Consider the following 27,747-nt stretch of genomic DNA (forward strand, 5'->3'; position numbering starts at 1 on the left):
GCCCTCCACAGGCCCTGCAAAGTGTCACTAAACTGTGACGCGTGTGCGCGTGCTTGTGAGAGTAAAAGTGCGAGACACTCCGTGCCGGCAGGGGGCAGTAAAGCGCCACTTGTTCCTCAGGCTTCATTGGACCAGTAAAGACCTGGGGAAAAGATGGCGGAGCGGAGCGGTTACGGAACTCAAACTTCGCTCTTGTTTCGTGCTTAGCGACTCGTGAGGATGGCTCACCGGTACCTGCGGTTGTCCGCCGGGGGCACGAGCGCCTTCCGGCTGCTGCTGGCCTCCAGCGCGCCGGTCCGGCATGTAGGTAGACAACATGCTAACATGCTAACGGGGACACGTTAGCCGTTTAATGACACGAGCGTAACGGCACCTGTGTGACGTTGTTTTGCACCACTCAGTGACGTAACCTTGATATAAAACCAGCCACGTGACGCTTCTGGGAGGATGAGATGAAGACAATTAGGAGACGAGTAATATGAGGAGAAGGAGACAAGTACTAGCAAGAGAAGGAGAAGAGAGAAGGAGACTAGTAATAGTAAGAGGAGAAGGAGACAAGTAGTTGGAAGAGGAGACAAAGGAGATGAGTATTATGAGGAGGAGACTAAGAAAACTAGTAGTAAGAGGAGGAGGAACAGGGAGGGGAGATCTTTGGGAAGAAGAAGAAGAGGAGGAGGGAGAAGACCCACATAAACCAGATTTGATCTTGATGGTTGAATGTGTTATCTCCTGCTCTTCTTTGAGTTAAACTAATCAATGGAACTGATTGGCGGTCTGATATGTGTCAAATGACCTCATCCAGTGTTTTGATAACGATTATGATCATATCATTACTGGTGAGATGACACACTGTTTCTCTCAGAGACCTGCAGGTTATTGATCACTGATATGTGGTTACCGGTGTTCTGAGTCCACTTCCTGTATGTCAGGTGACGTGTTTGACCATGGGACGTGAGAGGGGGCGGAGCCTCGTGTTTGACCTGCTGGGAGATTACAGGAGACTGAGCTCTAGACCACCTAAAGGTAGGTGTGTGTGTGTGTGTGTGTGCGTGTGCGTGCGTGCGTGTGTGTGTCACACACACAGTGACGTGTTTTTGTATTTCTTTTCTTCTTCAGGTTTTGAAAAATATTTTCCAGGAAGTCAGAAAACTCCCAAAAAAAGTGACGACGAAGCAGCGACCAAAGGTAGAAATTGACCCTCATCTACGTGGTCTACGCCCCACCTAAGTCCTGTGTACCCCCATCTACCCCTAACATTGCATCTTCTCAGAAGCTAAACCAGCCAATGCTCAGAGATCTTCTGGGAAGTCATCAGGAGGAGGAGGAGGATCAGGAGGAGGATCAGGAAAGCGAGGAGGCCGTAAGGAAGAGTCCCACTGGTACAGCCGTCTGCAGAAGGTCAGTGTGGAGGTGCGACTGTCACTAGAACTCACGCGGTGGTGTGAGGCTCACGTCAGGTGGTGTTTCAGGGAGATGTTCCCTGGGAGGATAAAGACTTTCGGATGTTCCTCCTGAGCGGAGCAGCCTTCTGGACCACCATCACCTACTACTTCTTCTTCAGGGACGGAGGGCGAGAGGTCACCTGGAAAGACTTCCTCAACAACCACCTGTCCAAAGGAGTGGTGAGGAACATCTCAATAAAGATCTCTACCGACCGCTCACCTGCAGTTGTAAACCTGAGAGATGCTGAAGGATCTTTTCCTGAAGCCACCACCCTTCTGTGGTGTAACTGTTCGTGCTGTCCTCCAGGTGGACCGCTTGGAGGTGGTTAACAAGCGCTATGTTAAAGTGGTCTTCTCTCCGGGGAAGACGCCGGTGGACGGAGTGAGTAGGTTTTATTTTAGGTTGACTTCTTTATTTAGTGCTTTGGGAGTCGTATGGTTCCATAGATGAAAGGAACCTAGGAGCTCCTGCCTGCTGATGGAAGCAGGATGTTCATCTGCTGGTGTCTTTCAGTACGTGTGGTTCAACATTGGCAGCGTGGACACCTTCGAGAGGAACCTGGAGACTGCTCAGTACGAGCTGGGCATTGAGGGCGAGAACAGAGTGCCGGTGGTTTATTCCACCGAGAGCGATGGGTGAGGAACCTTGCCTTCACCTCGCCTCAAACGGGTTCAGGCTTTCACCCCCCATGTTCTGCTTCCTCCGTAGCACCTTCCTGCTGAGCATGCTCCCCACGGTGCTCATCATCGGCTTCCTGCTCTTCATGCTGCGGCGGGGGCCGGCGGGGGCGGGACGTCCTGGCCGGGGGATGGGGGGGCTCTTCAGCGTCAGCGAGACCACGGCCAAGATTCTGAAGGACGAGATCGACGTGAAGTTCAAAGACGTGGCGGGCTGCGAGGAGGCCAAGCTGGAGATCATGGAGTTTGTCAATTTCCTGAAGAACCCCAAACAGTATGAGGACCTGGGCGCCAAAATCCCCAAGGTGAGGTTTAGCTGTCCAAGGACCAGGACCATAGGTTGAGGGTTGAGCTCCTCACGGTTCTTCATCATCTGCGTAGGGAGCCATCTTGACGGGTCCTCCAGGAACAGGAAAGACTCTTCTGGCCAAAGCCACGGCCGGCGAGGCCGACGTACCGTTCATCACCGTCAACGGATCCGAGTTCCTGGAGATGTTTGTGGGCGTCGGCCCGGCCAGGGTGAGACACACACACATCTACACACACACGCATCTACACACACACACCTCGTCCCAACGTCACTTCCTGTGCAGGTCAGAGATCTGTTCGTCATGGCGAGGAAGAACGCTCCCTGCATCCTCTTCATCGACGAGATTGACGCCGTGGGACGGAAGCGAGGACGAGGGAACTTCGGAGGACAGAGTGAGCAGGAGAACACGCTGAACCAGCTGCTGGTGGAGATGGACGGTGGGTGGAGACGAGGCTGCATTCTTTGTAGTGACCAGCAGGGGGGGCTCCTCTGGTCCCATGGACGTCTATGAGAACATGACAGACCCCTAAACTCCTCTCTGTGCTTCAGGGTTCAACACAGCAACCAACGTTGTGGTTCTAGCAGGAACCAACAGACCTGACATCCTGGACCCGGCTCTGATGAGACCCGGACGCTTTGACAGACAGATCTACATCGGTGAGAAACCGACGGTTGACCTTCAAACAGCTGTCGTCAAACTGTTGTCTGAAGGTCAAGTCCTCCTCTCTAGAAGTGAAAGATGGAAACGCTGTGCTTGTGTCCCAGGTCACCCTGATATCAAAGGTCGAGCCTCCATTTTTAAAGTCCACCTGCGTCCTCTGAAGCTGGAGGAGGACTTGGACAAAGACGCTCTGGCCAGGAAGATGGCCGCCCTCACACCTGGATTCTCAGGTAAGCACGCGGCTCGTCCTCCCCTCCCTCTAACAGCCAAGCCTCCACCTCATGGGCGTCCTCTCCCTGTCTGTCAGGCGCCGACATCGCCAACGTCTGCAATGAGGCGGCTCTGATCGCTGCTCGCCACCTGTCGGACGCCATCAACCAGAAACACTTTGAGCAGGCCATCGAGCGGGTGATCGGAGGTGAGACTCGAGGTCCTCGCTCTTCTCCTTGTCCTTCCCCCTCCGCTACCTCTCTCATCACACCGTGTGGTCTGTAAAGTTACAGCAGGTGATGTTCATAGACCTGGTTCCCCATGGGGAACACGCCTCTGCAGGTGATGGTCCAGAAGGAGTCCTTGAGGTGACCATGTCTGTGTTGCAGGTCTGGAGAAGAAGACTCAGGTTCTGCAGCCGGAGGAGAAGAAGACGGTGGCGTACCACGAGGCCGGTCACGCCGTCGCCGGTTGGTTCCTGGAGCACGCCGACCCTCTGCTGAAGGTCCTGTTCTTCTCCCTCCCTTGTTTTGACACGGTGCCACATGCGGCCAGGTGTGACGGAGGATGTTGTTACCTGTGCAGGTGTCCATCATCCCCAGAGGGAAGGGTCTGGGTTACGCTCAGTACCTCCCAAAAGAGCAGTACCTTTACACCAAGGAGCAGCTCCTGGACCGCATGTGTATGACTCTGGGAGGACGAGTCTCAGAAGAGATCTTCTTCGGACGCATCACCACGGGAGCTCAGGACGACCTGCGTAAGGTCACGCAGAGCGCCTATGCACAGGTCAGAGGTCAGGCAGAGCGCCTACGCACAGGTCAGAGGTCAGGCAGAGCGCCTACGCACAGGTCAGAGGTCAGGCCGAGCGGCTACGTACAGGTCAGATGTCACGCCGAGCGCCTACGCAAAGGTCAGAGGTCAATGGGCTGAGGTGTAGAAGTCCTTGATTCAGCAAAGGTGCTTCAATGCTTCCTTTTTAAAGGAAACACGGGACCTTCCGTCAATGATGCCGACCCACGATGCCGTGTGGAGTCATTTAAAGTGTTCATATTGATTGATTTACTCTGGACGGTAACAAACTCGTCGTTAATAAAACTCATGAACGTACTCCAAGTGAAAGTCTTTTTTAAGCATGATGGTTCCTCTCTGGCTGCAGATTGTTCAGTTCGGCATGAACGAGAAGGTGGGCCAGGTCTCCTTCGACCTCCCTCGGCAAGGCGAGATGGTTTTGGAGAAACCGTACAGTGAAGCCACGGCCCGGCTCATCGACACGGAGGTCCGCGTTCTGATCAGCGAGGCCCACCAGAGAACCCACCTCCTGCTGAGTGACAAGAAGCCGGAGGTGGAGAAGGTACCGGAGACTTAGCTGCATGGTTGTGAGAAGATAGGGGGGCTGGTTCTACAGTGAGAAGCAGGGTTCTAGGTCTTGAATAACTGAGAACACGCCTCCCTTCTTTGGGGTTCTTTGTTGCTGCAGGTTGCGCTGCGCCTCCTGGAGAAGGAGGTTCTGGATAAGAGTGACATGGTGGAGCTGCTGGGGAAGCGTCCGTTCGTGGAGAAGTCGACGTACGAGGACTTTGTGGAGGGAACCGGCGGCATGGAGGAGGACACGACGCTGCCGGAGGGTCTGAAGGACTGGAACCAGGAGAGGAAGGAAAAGGAGGAGAGCCCGGAGGACCAGGTGGCCCGCCAGATCTCTGGAGGAATGCCTTTCTAGAACCTTTGCAGGGGTTGTGACACATCACTCATATCCTCCACTTAATGAATGCACCTTTCACTCCATCTCCAAGGCAGAGAACCCTCCTGGACCTCCTCGTGGTTCTAGAACCTGGTGAAACATCTGAGTTTAGGTGCTAGATGTGTTCTCTGGTTCCAGTTAGTCCCAGGCTCTCCACAAAGCCCCAAATGGATGGAGGTTCTGTCTTCATCAGTAGCGCGGTCACCGTGGTAACTGAGTGCTCACATGAAAGCTATCTACCCATCAGCCTTTGAGTCTGTGATCAGTGTGTGTGGGATATGGGTCATAACACCTATGTGTATATGTGTTTATTATTTGAATAAATCAATAAGCGATCAACCATTTTAAGCTCAATGAAGGCTTTATTTAAAAGGTTTTTATCAAGACAAAGTTTGTGTTCAAGTGTCGAGTTAATAAACTAGTTAAAATACACGTGCCGTGTAAAAGTCTTTTAATGTGAAGCCCTCACAAAGGAAGTGACGCAGACCGGAAGTGCCGCAGCGAGACGAACACCACCATCAGACGGGCTGGCGGTCCGGGCTCCGCGGGACAGCAGCTGCTGCGTCGCGGGCACAGCCTCCGCGGTACGGACCCCGGTGGACACATGCTAAGCTAATGCTAACAAGCGGAACCGGACGAACCAAAATCAATGAAGATGATCCGATGCAAAGCTTCTTATCGGGTTTATTGATCGGAAGTAGGTAGTGTTATCAGGTTATATATGCATGGTATTATGGATCGATCCAATGGGAGAACTTCAATTTCTATAAATGAAGCGAATTATTATTTAATAATAAATGGCATGTTTCGATATTACCACGAACTGGAATGATGGATGTCCTTTATCGATTTATTTATTATTTAATTTGATATATTTTACTATGATCTATAGGAAGAATTCCTGGAGCATGTTTAGGCAAAAAGGAATATTTGAAAATATATATAGAATAAAGATAGATTTAACATATGTATAGAATAAATTACACATAAAATTTAATATATATATGTCACATATAAACTATGACTATTTACATTACATTTATCTGAGGCTTTTATCCAAAGCGACTTACAATAAGAGCATTTCAACCAACAAACTCAGAAGAACAAGAAACTAAGTGTAAATTCATCAAATAAGCCGATGTACAACTAGTTATAGATAAGATCCATTATAAGTCCAGTTTAAGGTCTACAGTGTGTGAGTGTTTTAGTGGAGGTTTATTCTGAAGAGGTGTGTCTTTAGTCTGAAGATGTAAATGCTCTCTGTGGTCCTGATGTCATCACAGAGCTCCTTCCACCATTTAAAAAAGTCGAGATCTAGTCGAGTGCTTTGCTCTCAGTGAGGGAGGAACAAGCAGCTTGATGCAGATGACAAGCAGTTGGCATTTAGACATGAAATGCAAACCAATAGAAGCTAATATGAAAACAATAGAAAGCAATAGCAGTTACATGCTCAGTTTTCCTGAGGTTCCTGAGAGTGTTTGTTTTGCTCACCTGCTGGTGGCACCCACAGGTGGTGGCAGCTCTCATCATGGAGAACCCAGCAAGGACCTCCACCAAGCTGGGCCTTCCTCCACTCACCCCAAACCAGCAGGAGGCGCTGCAGAGGGTAACACACAGCCCAACGCCCCTCTCCACCCTGAACCCTCACTGTGTGTGTGTGTGTGTGTGGGGGGGGGGAAGTTGAAGGTGCAACAAAATGAACAAGTTAAATAATTAAACCTGAACTCCCGGTGCATTACAGTCACATGGTAATAAAAGCAATGAGTAATGGTTCTTATTAGCTCACTTCACTAGAAGCTCCCTTTTTTCTGCAACAGCGTCTATGATTGTGTCACTGCAGCATCTGCAGAACATCTGTCAAGCGTTTACAGCTTGAGGGGTCGGGGGGGGTCGGGGGTGGGGCTGCCTGCACACACAGGGGACAGCAGTGGGGGAGACCCCCGCTGTCTATCATCTCCTTTTTGGTATTAAAATCCAGGTTGGAGATTCCTCAGCTCTGTGATATCAGCAGACACGGCTGCCCTCATTCTGGTTTTGAATTTGCTGGGATTCCGCTTACAACGCAGCGGCTGTAGTGACGTCAGCTGAGCGAATCCAGTAACATCTCGATTTAAATTGGTCCATGTTTGATACGTATGAACAGCTGATTCCTGGCATAACATCTTTTTGTGCACTTACGTGTGCGGTGGTCCGTGATTGGTTGTTGTTTCCTGTCTGCAGGCCAAGAAGTACTGCATGGAGCAGAGCATCAACAGTGTCCTCATCAAACAGACTCAGAAGCTCAGCAGCCTGCAGGTAGACAAGATGTCCATCATGATGTAACCATGACAACAGCATTCAAACTGAGCCCTGGGCTGTCTGACTCTCCGTCTGTCTCCTAGGTGGCGTCTCTGTCCATGGGCCTGGGCGATGCTCTGTCTCCTCTACAATCGGTAAGTACAGCTTTGGTGAGGCAGCAGAGCCTACATTTCCCACAATGCATCTGGACCGAGCCCTCAATATCTGCATTATTGTGTTGATATACTTCTGGATTTGATGTGTGTTTAAAAATGTATATTGTATAAACTACCACCACACCAACCTACCACTAAACCACCATAGCTCCATAGCTCCATACCACCATACCACCATAGCTCCATAGCCCCATACCACCATAGCCCCATACCTCCAAACCACCATAGCTCCATACCACCATACCACCATAGCTCCATAGCCCCATACCACCATAGCCCCATACCTCCAAACCACCATAGCTCCATACCACCATACCTCCATACCTCCATAAACGTTTCCTGATTCCTGATACCACCATAGCTCCATAGCCCCATACCACGACACCACCACACTAGAATACCACCATGTCACCACTGTGTGACAATATGAAATATGACAAGCAGCTTTGGAGTTCCCTTCACCAGTTGGTTGTTGGTGGTTTCCTTCAACCATGCTGTTGGTGTTCAGATAGCAGCTCAGCGTCAGAGAGCTCTGGCTATCATGTGTCGGGTTTACGTGGGCTCCATCTACTACGAGCTGGGTGAAGACACCATCAGACAGGCCTTCGCTCCCTTCGGACCCATCAAGAGCATCGACATGTCCTGGGACTCGGTCACCATGAAACACAAGGTGGGGCTGCCACACTCTCTCATCCCTCATCTTCTGTCCTCCTCCGGTCCCTGTGGTTCTTGGGCCGGATGGTGGTGCGGGGGAACAATGTGTTGATTAAAGGCAGCAGCAAACAGAAGTCTTTAATCTAGATTTAAAGGAGCTGAAGGACTGTGGAGCAGAAAAACCGCAAGCGGCTGGTTCTGAGCTCATCGGGAATGTTTCACGCTTCCTTCGGTTCTTCTTGCTCGTTGAAGCTCCAGTAAATCTTTCTAATGCTTGTGTCTTCCAAGGGTTTTGCCTTCGTCGAGTATGAGATGCCAGAAGCAGCTCAGCTGGCTCTGGAACAGATGAACTCCATCGTCTTGGGAGGCAGAAACATCAAGGTCAGTGCAGTTTAAACCATGTAGCAACACTGACCAGTATAAACAGTCCTAACCCGTCGAAACAATCACTGACCAGTACAAACAGTCCTAACCTGTCGAAACAATCACTGACCAGTACAAACAGTCCTAACCCGTCGAAACAATCACTGACCAGTACAAACAGTCCTAACCTGTCGAAACAATCACTGACCAGTACAAACAGTCCTAACCTGTCGAAACAATCACTGACCAGTACAAACAGTCCTAACCTGTCGAAACAATCACTGACCAGTACAAACAGTCCTAACCTGTCGAAACAATCACTGACCAGTACAAACAGTCCTCCCCGTGAGGACTTGTCCATCATCGCGTGTCTCTTTCCCTCCTGTGGACTTGCAGGTCGGGAGGCCCAGTAACATCGGCCAGGCTCAGCCAATCATCGACCAGCTGGCCGAGGAGGCCCGTGCCTTTAACAGGATCTACGTGGCGTCGGTTCACGCCGACCTCTCCCACGACGACATCAAGAGCGTCTTTGAAGCCTTCGGAAGGATCAAGTCGTGCACGTTGGTCCGGGAGCCGCTCAGCGGACGCCACAAAGGCTTCGGCTTTGTCGGTGAGCTCCAATGACGACCAGGCTAATGCATCAGAGATACATGCATATTTACATTAGTGCTGTCAGTTAAACGCGCTATTTACGACGTTAATGCAAACCCATTTTATACTTTTTATGAAGCGATTTTAACGTTTTCTTAAAGGGGGGGGGGGGGTGACTGTTAATGCTGTTGTCTGTTTGAGGAGCTGCTGAAAGCAAAGAAGTAGTAGACTCACCTCTTATTGGTAACCTCACTGTTAGGGTTCATTGTTTCTGAAATAAGGCCTGACTGCTTTGTTCAATATTAAGCCCCGATTTAACTGCACTACAGACTGAGTCCTTGTTCACCTCAAATGTGCACTTTATCATCTTATAAAACTGTTTGTTGTTTTTTAGTAAAATAAAACATTTGCATAAATCAAGCCAAGTTCCATGTTGATAAAAGCATTAAAATGAAATAGAAATTATGGGGAAAAAATATTCATGATTAATTTGAATCATTTGACAGCACTAATATATATATATATATATACTAAAGATATTCAAATGATATAGCAGACATATACTAGGTATATACCAGAGGTTTAGAAGGTCTTTATCTGAAGCGTAATGTAATGAAAAGGGCAGCCTGAGGGTGGCGCTGTTGAGGCTACATCCTGTTCTCTACTGAAGCTAACCAGCTAATGGTTGTGATGGTTCCAGAGTACGATAGGGCTCAGTCTGCTCTGGACGCCGTTTCCTCCATGAACCTTTTTGACCTGGGGGGCCAGTACCTCAGGGTGGGCAAGGCCGTGACTCCTCCTGTACCTCTGTTCACACCGAACGTGACTGGAGGACTCCTCCCCCCCGCCGCCGCCATGGCCGCCGCCGCCAAGATCAATGCTCAGGTAGCTCAAGAAGCGCAGTAATTAGTGTATGTAGCTCCATCTTGTATATTAATTTATGTGTTCTGTGGTGCGTTCAGGAGTCGGTTGGAGCATCAGTGCTCAAAGCTCTGGCTGGACCAGCTCTTCTCTCTCAGCAGCTGGGAGGACCTCCTCAGGCCGTCATGGCTATTCAGGCTCCAGGTGTCACCACAGGTATAAAACGCCTGTGGTCCCGCCCACAGACATTTAAACCCCCTCCAATGCCTTCCCAAATAAAACGTGTCCTTAAATCGTTGCGTAGCAGTAAGTAAGCAGCAGGTATTAAATCCAGCTGGAGGCTCAGTAGGACCTCATGTGGTTCATGGGCGTGCAGCTATTTCTGCATGGTCCAATACTCCATACTGCAGGGGGTGGGGTTAGTAAAAAAATGTCCCTGGAGAGGGAGGTAAAGGTGTGTGAAACCAGTGCACCCACCAGGCACTTCTTCTCCAGCAGTCTGGGGCAGCTCCCCATGAACCGGACCAACGCCGCCCCTCTAACCTTCCTGTCCACATGCTTCCTGTCTGTTTCAGATGTGACCCTGGCTCGACCCGGACTGTCTCAGGTGGGTTTGGGGAACCCGGTGACGGCCCCGGCCCCGGCGGCCTCTGTTGCCCCTGAGGGGAAGACGAAAGGGAAGGAGGAGGAGCTACAGCAGAAGGCTCCGAGGGGCGGAGCCATGGAGCCGCTCAGCGAGCAGGAACACGCGGTGATGAGGAAACTTCTCCGCCAGCAGGAGGTACGGGTTTAAATACATGGAGGGGGGGGGATCATGCGGTCCCTGAGTTGTAAAGGTTTCTCTGGTCCCCTTTAGTCCACCGTGATGGTCCTGAGGAACATGGTCGGACCCGACGACATCGACGACGACCTCGAGGCGGAGGTCACCGAGGAGTGCGGCAAATTCGGGCGGGTGAGGCGCGTGGTCGTCTACCGTGAGCGGCAGGGCGAGGAGGACGACGCCGACGTCATCGTCAAGATCTTCGTGGAGTTTTCGGAGGCGGCCGAGATGAGCCGGGCCGCCCGGGCATTGAACCGACGGTGGTACGCCGGGCGCCAGGTGGTGGCGGAGGAGTACGAAAGGGAGGGGTTCAACCGGGGCGACCTGACGGCGTAGAACACACACAGAGGATGGAGTGTGTGAAAGATGGCCGACATGACAGCTCCCCAAAAGGAAGGCCAACGGACCTGGCCTTTAATCACAGGCGTTTTCACTGTTTCACCGGGAGGACGCCAGTGGGATCATGTTTCACCACAAGAGAACCCAAACGACACACTGACAGAACAAAAAGGACAAAACGAGACACGCAGGCCTGAAATCGACAATCAAATTAGTTATCAGGAAGCCTTCTAAAATGATTCAATTAAAGACACCTGGTTGCGATTGTCGACGTGATGATTGAAACTAAGACTTGTTGTTGAAGGAGATGTTTAGGAGAGCTGAATATGTGCCGACGTGGCCGCTAGGTGGCCCAGCTAACGAGCTGTGATCCTGCGTTCCTGAACGCAACGTCATCCAAACTCCAACTGGAGGTCGACGGTGTGTTCAGGTGTCCTGGAGCTGCCGTTTGATCGGCTCTGTCCTGTCATTCATCCATCACTTTATTGACCTCATAGTTATTGTATTATTAGCTCCTTGCTCATCCTTAATAAAACATATAGAATGTTACATGGTATCTTGTAGCTGAGGCTCACTGCTGTTGTTAATGCTGCTCGTAAAGGACAGATGATTCTCTCCCACGAAGACACTCACTGGAATGCAGTGAAACCTGAAACTCCGCCCAATCCAGGTGTGCACCCCCAAGGACAGGTGCAAAACAGCATGCAATGCAGGTGACTCAACATCACTGAGAGGCGGAATGGAGCAGCAAGGAGGTCATCAGGTTCTGGTGGCACATGGAGTAGCGTGATGCGCTGTGGGCCACAAGGTTGGCGGTTTGAATCCCAGCTGCCCTGCGTCCCTGAGCAAGGCACCTGACCCCTAATTGCTCCCCAGACAAAATGTAACGCATGTGTTATAATGTAAGTCGCTTTGGATAAAAGCGTCAGCTAAATGACACGTGATGTATGCTGTGTAGACAGACCTTCACCCAGAGGCCTGTCCTGGGGAAGAGCACCATGGTAGTAGATCTGGTGGGGGACCTGAAGACGGGTGGACTCCAACCTGCTCCTGCTGATCACTGCTATGCTGGACCTGAAGATGTGACCTGTGATTTCTGCACTGGGAGGAAGCTGTTTGGTGTGTCAGCTCATTAATGAGTCACAGTCATTTGAGAAACACAAGCTGGTGGACCCCTCCAAGAAGCTCCTTAAGAACATCTGTTCTCTTCATGGTGAGGTGATGAAGATCTTCTGTCGTACTGATCAGCACAGCATCTGTTATCTCTGCTTAATGGGTGAACACAAAGACCACGACACGGTATCACCTGCAGCAGAAAGGACTGAGAGGCAGAGAGCGCTGACAGAATCCAGCTGATCCATCTCAAAGAGGAAAGAAGCTCTGGTGTGAAGCAGCAGGTGAGATCCCAGCAGTGTTTCAGTGTCGGAGAAGTTTACGCACAGGAGAAATTAGTTACAGGAAGTGCCTTTTATTTTGAAGGTAGCGACCGGATGCGCGCGTACGGCGGCTCGTTGGGCTCAATCCGTGCCACTCCGCCGCTCCTGCTGACGATGGGAGACGTTCTCTGCGAAGAGCTCGAGGATATAGTTCACTTCTCGGTGCACGACCTACCGGCACGAGGTTATGTCGTCATGGAGGAGATCCGACGTCAGGGTAAACTCTGTGACGTCACCCTCAAGGTAATACTGACGACGCTCGAGGCCGGGATTAGCCTGCTAGCTAGTCAATAGCCTGTCAGCTAACAGTAAGCGTGTAATGTTAGATGATAATAACATGCTAAACGCGGATTATTAAAACAAGCCAACAGGCAGTACTGACAGGTTGGTGACGTCAGAGGCTACTCGCTTAGCTAACCTTTGAACCGTAGCTACAGGTTGACTATCGTGTTGTCATGGTGATCACAGAGCAGAGGGCTGCAAGTGTTTCCGGTATTTTAAAATGCCCAGAATGGGTACTAGTTTCTGTCACTGTGCTGCAGCGGAGGGATATGGTACCAAGTGTTACTGTATTCAAATCCTTTTCTGCAGTACAAGTACATATAGCACAGTCTGAATATACTACTACAGTAAACATATGCAAGCATTATTAGAAAACGTTTCATTATTTAAAAGAGACAGCACTGTAAAGGTGAATATGTTTTTTCATATAGAACATTATAGTATATATAAGGGGACTACAGGTGGGAATAACCCTTGTCCCCTTCAGGTCGGAGGTCATAAATTCAGCGCTCACCGGATTGTGTTGGCAGCCTCCATCCCGTACTTCCACGCCATGTTCACCATGGACATGGTGGAGTGTAAACAAGACGAGATCCTGATGCAGGGCATGGATCCCAGGTAACCAAAAACCAGTACCGTGTCTCCCACAGCAGCTTCACCAGTCTAACCAGTGCCCGTCTCCCTCTCAGTGCTCTGGAGGCTCTGATCAACTTTGCCTACAGCGGCCATGTTGCCATCGACCAGCAGAACGTCCAGTCCCTGCTGATGGGCTCCAGCTTCCTGCAGCTGCAGAGCGTTAAAGACGCATGTTGCTCCTTCCTGCAGGAGAGGTGGGTGACGCCAACATACCGCCCAGTACGCTCCCATTCCTCCCAGCACCACTTACTGGGTCATTTAGAACTATCCAAAGTGCCCCGTGGAGCATGTAGTTCAGTCCAGACTACCTGGTGCATTTGATCAGGAGACGACATTTCCTTAAGGAATCGTTACTATCTGAATTGGAACAATGTGACCTGAAAACATGACGCCACTTGTTTTCTGCAGGTACTGTAAACGATTGATAGTAGCATTAGCAGTTAGCACAGTTCTGCTAACTGAGCTAAAATCGAACGCACAATGACATCTTTCTACTAGAGATTAATGACTGCTAACCTGTCTGTCTCTGTCTCTCTTTCTGTCTCTCACTCTCCGTCCCGTTTTGCTTCTGTCTGTCTTCCTGTCTGCTGGCCCCTGGTGCTTAGATTACACCCTAAGAACTGTCTGGGGGTGAGGCAGTTTGCAGAGACCATGATGTGCACCACTCTGTACGACTCGGCCAACAGTTTCCTCCATCAGCGCTTTGTGGAGGTTTCTGTGTCCGACGAGTTTCTGGGTCTGAGGGCGGAGGAGCTGCTGGAGCTGGTTGGCTGTGATGAACTCAACATCAAAGCAGAGGAGCAGGTGAGAAACCTGAAGCAGTGAGAGACGTGTGCAGGTGTATGTCCTCTACTTATTGGCTTGTACCTGTGCAGGTGTTCGAGGCAGTGCTGGCCTGGGTACATCATGACCAGGATCTGAGGGAACCGGTGCTGCCGGAGCTGCTGTCAAAGATCAGACTTCCTCTGTGTCGACCTCAGTTCCTGTCGGACCGAGTGCAGCAGGAGGAGCTGGTGCGCTGCTGCCATAAATGCAGGTGAGACAAAAAGGGACATTTTATAAAACCGTAAAAAGAAAACTAGTGGTTTACTCTTAACTCTTGACTCTGAGTCTCTTGAGTCTCAAATCTGATTCTTGACTCTGATTCTTGACTCAGAGCCTTGATTCTGAGTCTTCACTCTGAATCAGGACTCTGCTATGCTTCCTGTTTCTTCTCAGAGATCTGGTGGATGAAGCTAAAGATTTCCACCTGATGCCAGAACGTCGTCCTCACCTGGCCGCCTTCAAGACCAGACAAAGGTGCTGCACGTCCATCACGGGACTCATCTACGCTGTGGGAGGACTCAACAGCTCAGGTACACCATCACCGCTCAGAATCAGACACATTCATTTGCAAGGTATGTTGGACATAAGATGATGGGGGGAAGGGCTGCGTGTGTAAATATGCTTCTTTAAGTCTTAGAAGTCTACGTGCGAATAAAGCGGTTATAACTTGAAAAGTTGCGTTGACTGATGAAGGTTTACGCTGCTCGGAGCCCTTTGTGATCTCAGATGACTTGATTAGTCTACCAGCTGACATGTTTTTCTTTACAGGTGACTCGTTAAACGTGGTCGAGATGTTTGATCCCGTTGGGAACTTCTGGGAGCGCTGCCAGCCAATGAGAACAGCTCGCAGCAGAGTGGGCGTGGCTGTCGTTAACGGGCTACTCTACGCCATTGGTGGATACGACGGCCAATCACGTCTAAGCACGGTGGAGGTTTACAACCCGGAGACGGACTGCTGGACACGTGTTTCCAGCATGAACAGCCAGCGCAGGTCAATATTTGGATCTACACACAGATCAATACTCGGATCATCAAAGCACGGATTTGTACTGATCCTGAGACCGTAGACCAGTAATACTGTTACTCCACGGGTCAAACAGAAGGGGGACGAGAGCCAAACGGATCACTTAAAGCACCGCTATGCTAAGCTAGCTGCTAGGCTAAGCTAGCTGCTAGACTACTTCCATCTCAACATGTAACGTTACCCTGCGCGGCACACAGTCTGCAGAGGACACCACTGTGTCCCCAAAGGACAGTGGTTTGGAAACGTCCTGCTGAATGTGGGGACATTGTTGGTCGTTAAGTGATGGAGATGAGAGCAAAGTGCACGAGGACGACAGGAAGAGACGCTAATTCAACATGTTCCACATGATCACATGGGAGTAGTTTTGTGTTTAAAATAACAAATTAAATTACTGTGTCTAAAATAAACGCTTTCTAAAGTGATTACGCATTACTTGTAAGATTTAAACTGTATGATTAATTGGTTAATTTCTTTATCTATTGACAGCCCTAGTAATAATACATTTTGTCATTCTCAGCGCCATGGGAACGGTTGTGGTTGACGGTAATATTTACGTGTGCGGTGGCTACGACGGAAAATCATCTCTGAATTCTGTGGAGTGCTACTCGCCAGACACCGACAGGTGAGTTAGCTAATAGAGCTTAGCTTCATGGCCAGGCGATAGTTTAACAGCTACGCTAACGTCATACATGGGTCTTATGCTAGCTTCATAAAAGGGCCTGACGTTAGCATTGAACATGGTCCTGATGTTAGCTTCATAAAGGGACCTGATGTTAGCTCCATAGAGGGACCTGATGTTAGCGTCATAGAGGGACCTGATGTTAGCTTCATAGAGGGACCTGATGTTAGCTTCATAGAGGGACCTGATGTTAGCTTCATAGAGGGACCTGATGTTAGCTTCATAGAGGGACCTGATGTTAGCTTCATAGAGGGACCTGATGTTAGCTTCATAGAGGGACCTGATGTTAGCGTCATAGAGGGACCTGATGTTAGCTTCATAGAGGGACCTGATGTTAGCTTCATAGAGGGACCTGATGTTAGCTTCATAGAGGGACCTGATGTTAGCTTCATAGAGGGACCTGATGTTAGCTTCATAGAGGGACCTGATGTTAGCTTCATAGAGGGACCTGATGTTAGCTTCATAGAGGGACCTGATGTTAGCTTCATAGAGGGACCTGATGTTAGCTCCATAGAGGGACCTGATGTTAGCTTCATAGAGGGACCTGATGTTAGCTCCATAGAGGGACCTGATGTTAGCTCCATAGAGGGACCTGATGTTAGCTCCATAGAGGGACCTGATGTTAGCTCCATAGAGGGACCTGATGTTAGCTCCATAGAGGGACCTGATGTTAGCTCCATAGAGGGACCTGATGTTAGCTTCATAGAGGGACCTGATGTTAGCTTCATAGAGGGACCTGATGTTAGCGTCATAGAGGGACCTGATGTTAGCTTCATAGAGGGACCTGATGTTAGCTTCATAGAGGGACCTGATGTTAGCTTCATAGAGGGACCTGATGTTAGCTTCATAGAGGGACCTGATGTTAGCTTCATAGAGGGACCTGATGTTAGCGTCATAGAGGGACCTGATGTTAGCTTCATAGAGGGACCTGATGTTAGCTTCATAGAGGGACCTGATGTTAGCTTCATAGAGGGACCTGATGTTAGCTTCATAGAGGGACCTGATGTTAGCTTCATAGAGGGACCTGATGTTAGCTTCATAGAGGGACCTGATGTTAGCTTCATAGAGGGACCTGATGTTAGCGTCATAGAGGGACCTGATGTTAGCTTCATAGAGGGACCTGATGTTAGCTCCATAGAGGGACCTGATGTTAGCTCCATAGAGGGACCTGATGTTAGCTCCATAGAGGGACCTGATGTTAGCTCCATAGAGGGACCTGATGTTAGCTTCATAGAGGGACCTGATGTTAGCTTCATAGAGGGACCTGATGTTAGCTTCATAGAGGGACCTGATGTTAGCGTCATAGAGGGACCTGATGTGAGCGTCATAGAGGGACCTGATGTTAGCTTCATAGAGGGACCTGATGTTAGCTCCATAGAGGGACCTGATGTTAGCTTCATAGAGGGACCTGATGTTAGCTTCATAGAGGGACCTGATGTTAGCGTCATAGAGGGACCTGATGTTAGCTTCATAGAGGAACCTGATGTTAGCATATTAAGAGGTCCTGGCCATTTGTCAGCCTGATGTTACATTGCTAGATGTGTTTTTGTTCTTCCTACCTTATTAAAGTATTGAATCCACTGCAGGTGGACCGTGGTGACAGAAATGAGTGCGAGTCGGAGTGCTGCCGGTGTGACAATGTTTGACGGACGCATCTTCGTCTCTGGCGGCCATGACGGTTTGCAGATCTTCAACACGGTCAGTTTGAAGGTCGAGGGTGAAATGGTGCAAATAAATGAGTCTAAAGTAGAGTTGGGAACATTTAAAGAATGCGTTAAGGTAGCAATCCATTATCTCCTGACAATGATTTTATCATTCATTTTCCTTTCTTTTTGGAGCAGTGGGAGGGGCTTAACACTTAACTTATTATCTATTTATAGACATTTTCATTAGAAATATGTACCCGAAGGCGTAGTCGATAAAAGAGAAACTATTTATAACCAATGATACCTACTGAGAGTACTACATCAGTGTCTTATTGCAGTAAATGGAGGAATATGTTCAATTTGTTTGATGTTCTGTCCTTCTATAGTAAATGTATTTACTATATGTGTATATGTTCTGCCCTGCAGGTGGAGTACTACAACCACCACACCAACCATTGGCACCCAGCGGCGGCCATGATGAACAAGCGTTGCCGTCACGGCGCTGCAGCTCTGGGCAGTCACATGTACGTGGCGGGGGGGTACGATGGCTCGGGCTTCCTGAGCGGCGCGGAGGTGTACAGCTCGGTGGGGGGGCAGTGGAGCCTCCTGGTGGCCATGAGCACGCGGCGCAGCAGAGTGTCGCTGGTGTCGACCTCGGGGCGCCTGTACGCGGTGGGCGGCTACGACGGGCAGTCCAACCTCAGCTCGGTGGAGATGTACAACCCCGACTCCAACCGATGGACCTCCAGGACCCCCATGGGCTGGCATGAGGGGGGGGTCGGGGTGGGCTGCATCCCTTTGCAGCCCACCTAGAACCAGCCATTCCAAGTGGAGGATTTAATACTGACGCTGAGCTTTAACGGTACAACGGCTCCGACCTGCACACTGACACCGGGCCTTGTGGGATTGTGGGTAAAGGTGGTAGAGCTAGCCCGCTGCTAGCATTGAGGTAAAGGACTGATTAACTGATGAATATTGATTTTATACTTGATTTAAAAAAAAACATCGGGAAGTTTCTCCTTCCTCAAAACAAAGCTGCTGACTTGGAACCGGAGGACCGGGTTTCATCGATTTGACTGTAATCAAAGCGCTTGATTGACAGGACACAGAAACACGTCTAATCATGAGACCACTGAATTAAAAACCGTATTGTACATGGAGTGGAATGTCCGGCTACTGATTAGTCTTTTCCTTTCTGCGGTTGGTCGGGCGGACCAGTGTTCACCGTCTGATGATTCCTCGGTCTGGAGGAGATAAGTTACCTAGCTACTGTTAGCTTGCTAATTCCACCATGCTCTAGTTCCCGGGAAGGAGCTGCTCAACAGGCTCATTTCTTCTGGCGTTTACGCTGCGCTCTTGTCACCACGGTGACGAGGAGGGCTCATCCGCTCTACACACAGCGTTTGGCTGCCTCGGTATTGACCTCCCGGCTAATGTCACGTGACCTGCTGAAGAAGGCGATGACCATGAAGTGAAGGCTCAAGAATGAATCTAAAATGTTAACGTATTTCTGATTAAATCATTTTCATCAACTAACATTTTTGATCAAATTTCAATGAACTGAGAGTTATTGATTCATCGCCGTAGCCTCCTTGCATCCACAGTGATGTGATGTTATTGATTGGTTAGAGGTTTAGAGATCAATAACAACGCTACGGTTTCCTGATTCAACTGTCACAGTAATCAATAATGTTATTCTCGTGTGTGAAGAATGATTGTTATTGATCACTGATCAATTCTACAATCAAGCAGAGACCGTAACGTACTCATATCTTTTTATTTTTTAAATTAAACTCTTGTCATTATCTAAGGTTGAAGAGGAAAAAAAATCTCTTCTACCACGTGAGACCATTGGAGGCCGCCCTAAGACTGCTCTTCAAGCTCACATGAACAGTGGAGAGATTAGAAAAGTAGCGGTCTTCTATGTGGACCTTTCTATTTAAGGTCTCTTCCAGTTTATAGAACAACATTCTTGAGTTATTTGCAACAACTACTTTTGTGTCTTTGAATCCAAACATGTTTGTCTTATGGACATCAATGTACCAACATACATTCATACCAAATACCACAACTACTGAGGGGAGACTGTTCACTGGTACCTTTTCAGAAAAAGAAAATGGATTAATAAATGTTAACCTGCTGTTGGAGAATGTCTGATATGAAGTAAACATTTTTATATGTATCACCTATGATGCAAACACAATGATCTCAGCTCTGAGACTCTGTGTAAAAAAATACTCCACATAAAGCCACCTTTGAAAGCTTTTATTTTGAAACATTAAGAGAAGCAGATTACTGATGTCACATGACACGGGTCAAACACACCTGTCAATTTAAAGGATGCTATGAACCAATGAAAAGGCTCTAAACGTGCGTTCGAGCTGTGTTGAGACTGTCATCCCTGTGTTTCACCTGTGATGTCTCACCTGTGATAACGTGTCTCATCTGTGATAACGTGTCTCATCTGTGACAACGCTTTTCACCTGCTAACGTGTCTCACCTGTGTAACGTGTCTCATCTGTGACAGCGCTTTTCACCTGATAACATGTCTCACCTGTGACAACGTGTTTCACCTGATAACATGTCTCACCTGTGATAACACGTTTCACCTGATAACATGTCTCACCTGTGACAACGTGTCTCACCTGTTAACATGGTGGGTTTTGTGGTCAAAATAAATCTGAATAGATGGTTTAATTAAAATGAACTCAAAGTTCATTCTATAACAAGCTAACCTGAAACAAAACCCGGAATCACAAACCTATTCATTTGAATAGATCCTGAAAGGGACCCGACTGTCCTCGACAGCATTCTTAGAGACACTCCCGATAGTTTATAAATCTATAATTATATTTGACAGTTATACCGCCATACGTCATGAAAACCGTTCAGCTTAGGGACTGGTTGAGACCCGGCCAGAACCTCCATGCCTCAGCAAACCACACTACTTACCGGAGATCCTGTCTCATCATCACCAATCCCGGTGTTATTGCCCAACACATGCATTGCTCCGCCCTCTCGTCCCCAGCGCATGTGGTGAAAGTCGGTTCAAAGCTACTAGGAAGGCTTTTCCGATTTGGCTTCATGATTATCACAGCTAAACATATTCATATTTTATGAACTCTTTAATAGCGTCTTTAACCATTACACAGGTGGAATCTAAGCTGTGACATTACAGCTGTGAAGGTGCATTTTCTCGTTTACCATGCGACCAACGGGGTTTGCTGGTTCTGTTAAGATGTAGTCCTCAACAACCTTGACCATTTCAGGTTAGGTCTTCGGATGTTGTGGAAACCAGTTTACCCTAAGGACCTCTTCTGAAATCACACCACATTCACACTCACACCTGCACACAGCACCAGGCAGAAAACCCTCCAATTCAAACTACTCCTCAGATCCTCCCCTGGGATCACCAGTCCTGGATGTCCAAGACGTCAAAGAGGACCATGAGGTCCAGGAGGTCTTGGACATCCAGGGGGTCCCGGAGGTCATTGAGGGCCTGGAGGTCCAGAAGATCCAGGTGGCCCAGAAAGTGCTGGAGCTCCAAGTGGTACTTAAAGTTCCTTGATATCATGGAGCTCAGGAGGTTGAGTAGGTCCAGGAGGTCCAATAGAACCTTGATGTCAAGTGGGTTTTGGTGGTCCAAGGGGTCCTGGAGGTTCAGAAGGTCTAGGTGGTCAAGGGGTTCATTGAGGGCCTGGAGGAGCAGAACCACCGGTTGCCCCCTCAGGCTCTGAATGTTGACTTGGACATCTGGAGGAGGAATTGCTTTGAATGATTTTTTCAGTAATGGATGTGTTAACAACTGTCTCATCATCTAATCTCATCATCTCAAGCTCGTCACATGATCCGCTGGACTCACTGCAGATCTGCGGTATGGAAGCGGCTCTCCTCCCCGTCCAGGATGCCGTGGTACATGCCAATTTCCTGCTCCAGGCGCTGCTTGTTGCTCAGCAACGTGTCGTAGTCGCGCCGTTGCTCCTCAATCTCGCCGTGCACATCGGAGAGCTCCGCCTCAAGCTTGGCCACCAGCGAGCCCAGGTTCTGTTGCTCCATCTCGTGCCAGCGCCGGGCATCGCCCAGAGAGTTCTCCAGACCGCGTCTCTGTGGGACCATAACAGCAAGGTGGAAGGAGGCTTTGGAGCATTGATCAAGGCTATTGTAGACGCGGGGTACCCAATAGGCCAATAGGAGCTATCGATGGGGGCTATTGGTGGGGGCTATCAATGGAGGCTATTGGTAGGAGCTATCGGTAGGAGCTATTAATGGAGGCTATTGGTAGGAGCTATCGGTAGGAGCTATCAATGGAGGCTATTGGTAGGAGCTATCAATGGAGGCTATTGGTAGGAGCTATCAATGGAGGCTATTGGTAGGAGCTATCAATGGAGGCTATTAGTAGGAGCTATCAATGGAGGCTATTGGTAGGAGCTATCGATGGAGGCTATTGGTAGGAGCTATCAATGGAGGCTATCGGTAGGAGCTATCAATGGAGGCTATTGGTAGGAGCTATCGATGGAGGCTATTGGTAGGAGCTATCGATGGAGGCTATTGGTAGGAGCTATCGATGGAGGCTATTGGTAGGAGCTATCAATGGAGGCTATCGGTAGGAGCTATCAATGGAGGCTATTGGTAGGAGCTATCAATGGAGGCTATTGGTAGGAGCTATCGATAGGAGCTATCGATTGAGGCTATTGATCTAAGCTCTACTCTCACCAGCGCTCTGATGGACTCTGTCTCGGCCTGCAGACTCTGGATCTTGCAGCCGGTATCGTGACATTCGGCCTTCAGCGTCTCCACCTGCTCCTCCTCTGGACTCAGTCTGCTACTAACACACTGCATCTCCTGCAACACACTCACACACACACACACACACGCACACACACACACACACACACACACATCGTCAACACACAAAAATGGACAAAGTGAGAGGACACACCTATACAAAATAAAAAAATGAACCTGCACAGCTGAAATATCCTCACCTTACACTCCAGGTAGCTGTCCGTCTCCGCTCGATTCCTCTCCATCACCTTCTCCCAGTGGCTCCTGATGTAGGCCAGGATCTGGTCCAGACTGGTTTCTATGGAAGCATCGGATTTGTCCACTTCAACTCCTGCCATCTGACTGTAGAGGACTCGCACGTCCTGTTAGGACAGAAGGATAGGATGTACAAAAGTCCCATGACTGATGGACAGGAAGTAGATAAGTTGCCCAACTCACAGACCGGACGTAGAAAATATCTGGGCTGGATGACCTCTTAACATCTATTCCAAACCACTATAGCCTGACCTCTGTGACAATGTCACACCGTCAAGGAAAGATGGCTTAGGAAGAAGATTAGTAAAAGACACTGCAGTGTTTAGGGATCGACTCCACTTCCACTAAGCTGTTGTGATGGAGGAGACGCATGTTGACGTCAATCTGCAGCAGCTACAAAGAAGCATCTGAGATGCCTTCATGTTACAGTGTGAGTCATCCAGACGACACAAACAACCAGCCTCAAAGTAGAACTGCATTAACATGCATGAGTCATGCTAATTTTGACAATTCAATCCATCCCATGTAGAAATACAAGATGGCTAACGGACACAAAGGCACAATCACTGGCGAGCAGGAAGTAGAAAGGTAAGATTCTATCTTTGTTTAAAGTCTCCTTGAACTTTACTTGTTATAACAAATTCATGAAATAATGTAAATTATTATATTTATTACCATTATATTATACTGTATTATTATCAGTTCATTTTTTTTTTTTTTTCATTTGTTGTTAGTGAATTTTAAACAAAACTAAATTTAGATTTTTGTTTAAAAAGTTGAAACTTTAAAAGTTAAAGCTGCATCAGCTTGGGCCTTTATTTAATTTGAATGATTTACTGTGTGCAGAAGCTGAGCTATATGGGAGGAAAGAGCTTGATTTATTAAACCTGCTCGTGGTTCTGCTCCAGGTTCCTTAGATCAGCTCTCATGTTCTCCATCTGCTCCTCCAGCTCCGCCTTCGTCAGGTTGGCGTCATCGATCACTTTGTACAGAGAGCTGATCTCCTCTTCCACTGCCTTCCTGAAGGGCAGCTCATTCTCAAACCTGCACGACCAAGGCACACGTCAATGCCGCCCCCAGACCTGGTCTAAATCAGGTCTACTTAAACCCGGTCGGACCTGGTCTAACTCGGACCTTATACCGGGTCTAGCCGAGGTCTAATTTAAACCTGCATGACAGAGGTACAAGTTAGTACTTTTGTTATGTGATGTCAGGCTGCTCAAGAAGGGATCAATAGATTTCAGTGTGTCTGTGAGTATGTCGTTGTGTGTTTCTGTGTGTGTGTGTGTGTGTGTGTCCTGTGACCTTTCCTTGAAGTCCTCAGCGTTGGCCTGAACGTTCTCCGTCTGCAGCATCAGTCGAGCGTTGTCCAGGATCGCTTCACTGACCTGCAGGAAACACAGCAAATTAGAGCGCTGAGAGCGCCTGGCAGCAGCAGGGGCACACACACACACACAGACACACACACACACACACTCTGTTTAGCTGGTGCACTTTATCGTTATTTTTAATTTTATCTTTATTTCTTAACTTACTAACCCATAGCATATATTTTATTATACTTTTGTCTTATTGCTGCACTACGTTGTCTGTTTTCATCGTTGTACTGTCTGCCGTCATGCACCAACCGCCAAGTCAAATTCCATGTATGTCTGACATATGATGGCAACAAACGTTTCCTGATTCCTGATATACACACAACAGTTGATCAGTCAATCAAAATGTATTTTTGTAGCACATTTGAAAATTAAAAAAAGTTGCCAATTGTGCTGTAATAGAATGTCATGTGGATGGAAGTGATGTCATGTGGATGGAAGTGATGTCATGTGGATGGAAGTGATGTCATGTGGATGGAAGTGATGTCATGTGGATGGAAATGGTGTCATGTGGATAGAAGTGATGTCATGTGGATAGAAGTGATGTCATGTGGATGGAAGTGGTGTCATGTGGATAGAAGTGATGTCATGTGGATAGAAGTGATGTCATGTGGATAGAAGTGATGTCATGTGGATGGAAGTGATGTCATGTGGGTGATGTCATGTGGATGGAAGTGATGTCATGTGGATAGAAGTGATGTCATGTGGATAGAAGTGATGTCATGTGGATAGGAGTGATGTCATGTGGATGGAAGTGATGTCATGTGGATAGAAGTGATGTCATGTGGGTGATGTCATGTGGATGGAAGTGATGTCATGTGGATATAAGTGATGTCATGTGGATGGAATTGATGTCATGTGGATGGAAGTGATGTCATGTGGATAGAAGTGATGTCATGTGGGTGATGTCATGTGGATGGAAGTGATGTCATGTGGATAGAAGTGATGTCATGTGGATGGAAGTGATGACATGTGGATGGAAGTGATGACATGTGGATGGAAGTGATGTCATGTGGATAGAAGTGATGTCATGTGGATGGAAGTGATGTCATGTGGGTGATGTCATGTGGATGGAAGTGATGTCATGTGGATAGAAGTGATGACATGTGGATGGAAGTGATGTCATGTGGATGGAAGTGATGACATGTGGATAGAAGTGATGTCATGTGGATAGAAGTGATGTCATGTGGATGGAAGTGATGTCATGTGGGTGATGTCATGTGGATGGAAGTGATGTCATGTGGATAGAAGTGATGTCATGTGGATAGAAGTGATGTCATGTGGATAGGAGTGATGTCATGTGGATGGAAGTGATGTCATGTGGATAGAAGTGATGTCATGTGGGTGATGTCATGTGGATGGAAGTGATGTCATGTGGATATAAGTGATGTCATGTGGATGGAATTGATGTCATGTGGATGGAAGTGATGTCATGTGGATAGAAGTGATGTCATGTGGGTGATGTCATGTGGATGGAAGTGATGTCATGTGGATAGAAGTGATGTCATGTGGATGGAAGTGATGACATGTGGATGGAAGTGATGACATGTGGATGGAAGTGATGTCATGTGGATAGAAGTGATGTCATGTGGATGGAAGTGATGTCATGTGGGTGAAGTCATGTGGATGGAAGTGATGTCATGTGGATAGAAGTGATGACATGTGGATGGAAGTGATGTCATGTGGATGGAAGTGATGACATGTGGATAGAAGTGATGTCATGTGGATAGAAGTGATGTCATGTGGATGGAAGTGATGACATGTGGATAGAAGTGATGTCATGTGGATAGAAGTGATGTCATGTGGATGGAAGTGAGCAGTGTACTGAATGTTGTCTGGCAGGACTTGGGTGTAAAGCGTACACACACCTACAGTCTACATTACATTACATGTCATTTGGCTACACTGTGTCTACACTGTGTGTGTGTGTGGGGAGCAGGCCGTCCTCCAATCAGAGGGTTGGTGGTTTGATCCCAGGCTAACCCACATGTCCATGTGTCTTTGGGCAAGAGACTAAACCCCAGCATTGCTCCTGTAGCAAACATACACACACACACACTCTCACACACACACACACACACACGCACACACACACAAATACACTCATTTACACATGTATAAACTTACACAAGCATACAACATGTTGCCATGGAGACAGTCCGTTATCTGTGGGCTGCCATTCATCACTGCTAACTTCCTGTTGATACGACACCTTCATGCACCTGTGCTCACCTGTCGGTAGACGTCCTCCCACTCCCTCCTCAGAGGCCCCCAGGCCCCGGCTCGGGACGCCTTGCGGTCCAGGCTCAGTCGGATGTGTTCCTCCAGCTGTTGGTTCAAGTGCTCCAAGGCTCTCACTTTGTGCCTGTACTCCATCAGACACATGTTCAGGCCGCCGGCCACCGCCGCGCCGGCCGGCCGCGTCACCACGGGCGCCGCGCTGCTCCTCATCCCCTGCAGGAAGACGCTGCTGATGCCCAGAGCCCGCCGGGAGACCCGGGTCCCAAGGCTGTAGCCCCCCCCCGTAGGGGGGGCGGAGCCCACAAAGACACCGCGGGAGGTCGGACCAACGCGGCCGCAGGAGGACGGCGCCGGCCGCTCGGAGGACGGCGGGGCCAGGAAGGAGGAGCGGCTTCGGGGGGGCAGAGGCATGCTGGTCTCTCGGGGGTCAAACCTCCCACTGACGCCCGCTCCGGGATTTATGGGAGGACGGAGTTCTGGAAACATGGCCGCCTTTGTTGTGAAAGGTTTGTGCTGCAGGGACCTCTGTGTGGAACCTTCTGTGTCAGCTGTGTCAGCAGGGGGGGGGGGGGGGGGGTCACACACATAGAGACACACACGTAGAGACACACACGTAGAGACACACACATAGAGACACACACATAGAGACACACGCATAGAGACAAACGCATAGAGACACACACACATAGAGACACACACATAGAGACACACACATAGACACACACACATAGAGACACACACATAGAGACACACACGTAGAGACACACACATAGAGACACACACATAGACACACACACATAGAGACACACACATAGAGACACACACGTAGAGACACACGCGTAGAGACACACGCATAGAGACAAACGCATAGAGACACACACATAGAGACACACACATAGAGACAAACGCATAGAGACAAACGCATAGAGACACACACATAGAGACACACACACATAGAGACACACACATAGACACACACACATAGAGACAAACACATAGAGACACACACATAGACACACACACATAGAAACACACACATGGAGACACACACACAGAGACACACACACAGAGACACACACACAGAGACACACACACATAGAGACACACACATAGAGACACACACACAGAGACACACACACAGAGACACACACACATAGACACACACACATAGAGACACACACATAGAGATGGAGACATTTTTGTATTTTTGGAAAACAAGGCCAAATGGAAATGGATCTATAGTTTTATGTGTTTTATAGGTTTTATGCTGGAAACGACCCACAACAACACGTTGACTGCTTCCCATGTTTTGACCTTGATGACTTGTCATGTGACGCTGATTAAAGGAGTCGACAGAATGATGAAGGATCTCAGAGGCTTCTGTGGAGTAGCTGATCCTCGCTCCATGTGTACTTCCTGGGATTTACAGGGATATATTTATA

At 48.7% G+C, this 27,747-nt stretch overlaps 4 protein-coding genes across 6 annotated transcripts; 3 read left to right on the top strand and 1 right to left on the bottom strand.

The window, feature by feature from the left end:
* Positions 1-101: 101 nt before the first annotated feature.
* On the top strand, positions 102-5,471 carry afg3l2 (AFG3-like AAA ATPase 2). Of its 3 annotated transcripts, none has more exons than XM_062557550.1 (17): positions 102-303; positions 930-1,023; positions 1,117-1,185; positions 1,271-1,398; positions 1,470-1,622; positions 1,750-1,824; positions 1,957-2,078; positions 2,152-2,425; positions 2,502-2,639; positions 2,714-2,867; positions 2,980-3,087; positions 3,196-3,321; positions 3,399-3,509; positions 3,691-3,806; positions 3,887-4,087; positions 4,458-4,652; positions 4,779-5,471. In XM_062557550.1, exons 1-17 carry the CDS (start codon positions 220-222, stop codon positions 5,016-5,018), a joined length of 2,388 nt encoding a protein of 795 aa, XP_062413534.1. In that variant the 5' UTR covers positions 102-219; the 3' UTR covers positions 5,019-5,471. The 3 variants fall into 3 exon arrangements, with proteins under 3 accessions (XP_062413534.1, XP_062413535.1, XP_062413536.1); XM_062557551.1 differs by having other exon boundaries at positions 1,274-1,398; XM_062557552.1 differs by lacking the exon at positions 102-303 and adding an exon at positions 321-836.
* An 80-nt stretch (positions 5,472-5,551) lies between these two features.
* Positions 5,552-12,426, top strand: puf60a (poly-U binding splicing factor a). Its single transcript, XM_037458178.2, has 11 exons — positions 5,552-5,736; positions 6,550-6,645; positions 7,260-7,334; positions 7,421-7,471; positions 8,001-8,162; positions 8,435-8,527; positions 8,906-9,119; positions 9,801-9,985; positions 10,063-10,177; positions 10,537-10,742; positions 10,818-12,426. Exons 2-11 carry the CDS (start codon positions 6,568-6,570, stop codon positions 11,115-11,117), a joined length of 1,479 nt encoding a protein of 492 aa, XP_037314075.2. The 5' UTR covers positions 5,552-5,736; positions 6,550-6,567; the 3' UTR covers positions 11,118-12,426.
* A 62-nt stretch (positions 12,427-12,488) lies between these two features.
* On the top strand, positions 12,489-20,135 carry klhl18 (kelch-like family member 18). Its single transcript, XM_037459376.2, has 11 exons — positions 12,489-12,517; positions 12,600-12,799; positions 13,326-13,456; positions 13,528-13,668; positions 14,080-14,278; positions 14,350-14,510; positions 14,693-14,829; positions 15,068-15,290; positions 15,841-15,945; positions 17,589-17,700; positions 18,075-20,135. The coding sequence occupies exons 2-11, from the start codon at positions 12,611-12,613 to the stop codon at positions 18,459-18,461; spliced, it is 1,785 nt and encodes a 594-aa protein (XP_037315273.2). The 5' UTR covers positions 12,489-12,517; positions 12,600-12,610; the 3' UTR covers positions 18,462-20,135.
* On the bottom strand, positions 20,135-26,716 carry bfsp2 (beaded filament structural protein 2, phakinin). The gene is made up of 7 exons (XM_037458874.2): positions 26,297-26,716; positions 23,994-24,076; positions 23,576-23,732; positions 22,634-22,795; positions 22,362-22,490; positions 21,511-21,752; positions 20,135-21,401 (listed from the first exon to the last, which is right to left on the bottom strand). Exons 1-7 carry the CDS (start codon positions 26,714-26,716, stop codon positions 21,335-21,337), a joined length of 1,260 nt encoding a protein of 419 aa, XP_037314771.2. The 3' UTR covers positions 20,135-21,334.
* Between the last annotated feature and the right edge of the window lie 1,031 nt (positions 26,717-27,747).

Source organism: Pungitius pungitius, chromosome 15 (assembly GCF_949316345.1).
Source record: "Pungitius pungitius chromosome 15, fPunPun2.1, whole genome shotgun sequence".
Lineage (NCBI taxonomy): Eukaryota > Metazoa > Chordata > Actinopteri > Perciformes > Gasterosteidae > Pungitius > Pungitius pungitius.

Bases quoted from the DNA above. Each gene is read 5' to 3' on its own strand.
- bfsp2 (XM_037458874.2), bottom strand. From the start codon at position 26,716: ATGCCTCTGCCCCCCCGAAGCCGCTCCTCCTTCCTGGCCCCGCCGTCC. The intron at 23,733-23,993 runs GTCACAGGACAC...TTGGTCGTGCAG, and splicing joins GCTGAGGACTTCAAGGAAAG to GTTTGAGAATGAGCTGCCCT. The intron at 21,402-21,510 runs GTGAGTCCAGCG...TTCCTCCTCCAG, and splicing joins TTCCATACCGCAGATCTGCA to ATGTCCAAGTCAACATTCAG.
- puf60a (XM_037458178.2), top strand. From the start codon at position 6,568: ATGGAGAACCCAGCAAGGACCTCCACCAAGCTGGGCCTTCCTCCACTC. The intron at 8,528-8,905 runs GTCAGTGCAGTT...GTGGACTTGCAG, and splicing joins TGGGAGGCAGAAACATCAAG to GTCGGGAGGCCCAGTAACAT. The intron at 9,120-9,800 runs GTGAGCTCCAAT...TGATGGTTCCAG, and splicing joins CAAAGGCTTCGGCTTTGTCG to AGTACGATAGGGCTCAGTCT.
- klhl18 (XM_037459376.2), top strand. From the start codon at position 12,611: ATGCGCGCGTACGGCGGCTCGTTGGGCTCAATCCGTGCCACTCCGCCG. The intron at 12,800-13,325 runs GTAATACTGACG...TGTCCCCTTCAG, and splicing joins TCTGTGACGTCACCCTCAAG to GTCGGAGGTCATAAATTCAG. The intron at 17,701-18,074 runs GTCAGTTTGAAG...TCTGCCCTGCAG, and splicing joins GTTTGCAGATCTTCAACACG to GTGGAGTACTACAACCACCA.
- afg3l2 (XM_062557550.1), top strand. From the start codon at position 220: ATGGCTCACCGGTACCTGCGGTTGTCCGCCGGGGGCACGAGCGCCTTC. The intron at 3,088-3,195 runs GTGAGAAACCGA...CTTGTGTCCCAG, and splicing joins TGACAGACAGATCTACATCG to GTCACCCTGATATCAAAGGT. The intron at 3,510-3,690 runs GTGAGACTCGAG...TCTGTGTTGCAG, and splicing joins CATCGAGCGGGTGATCGGAG to GTCTGGAGAAGAAGACTCAG.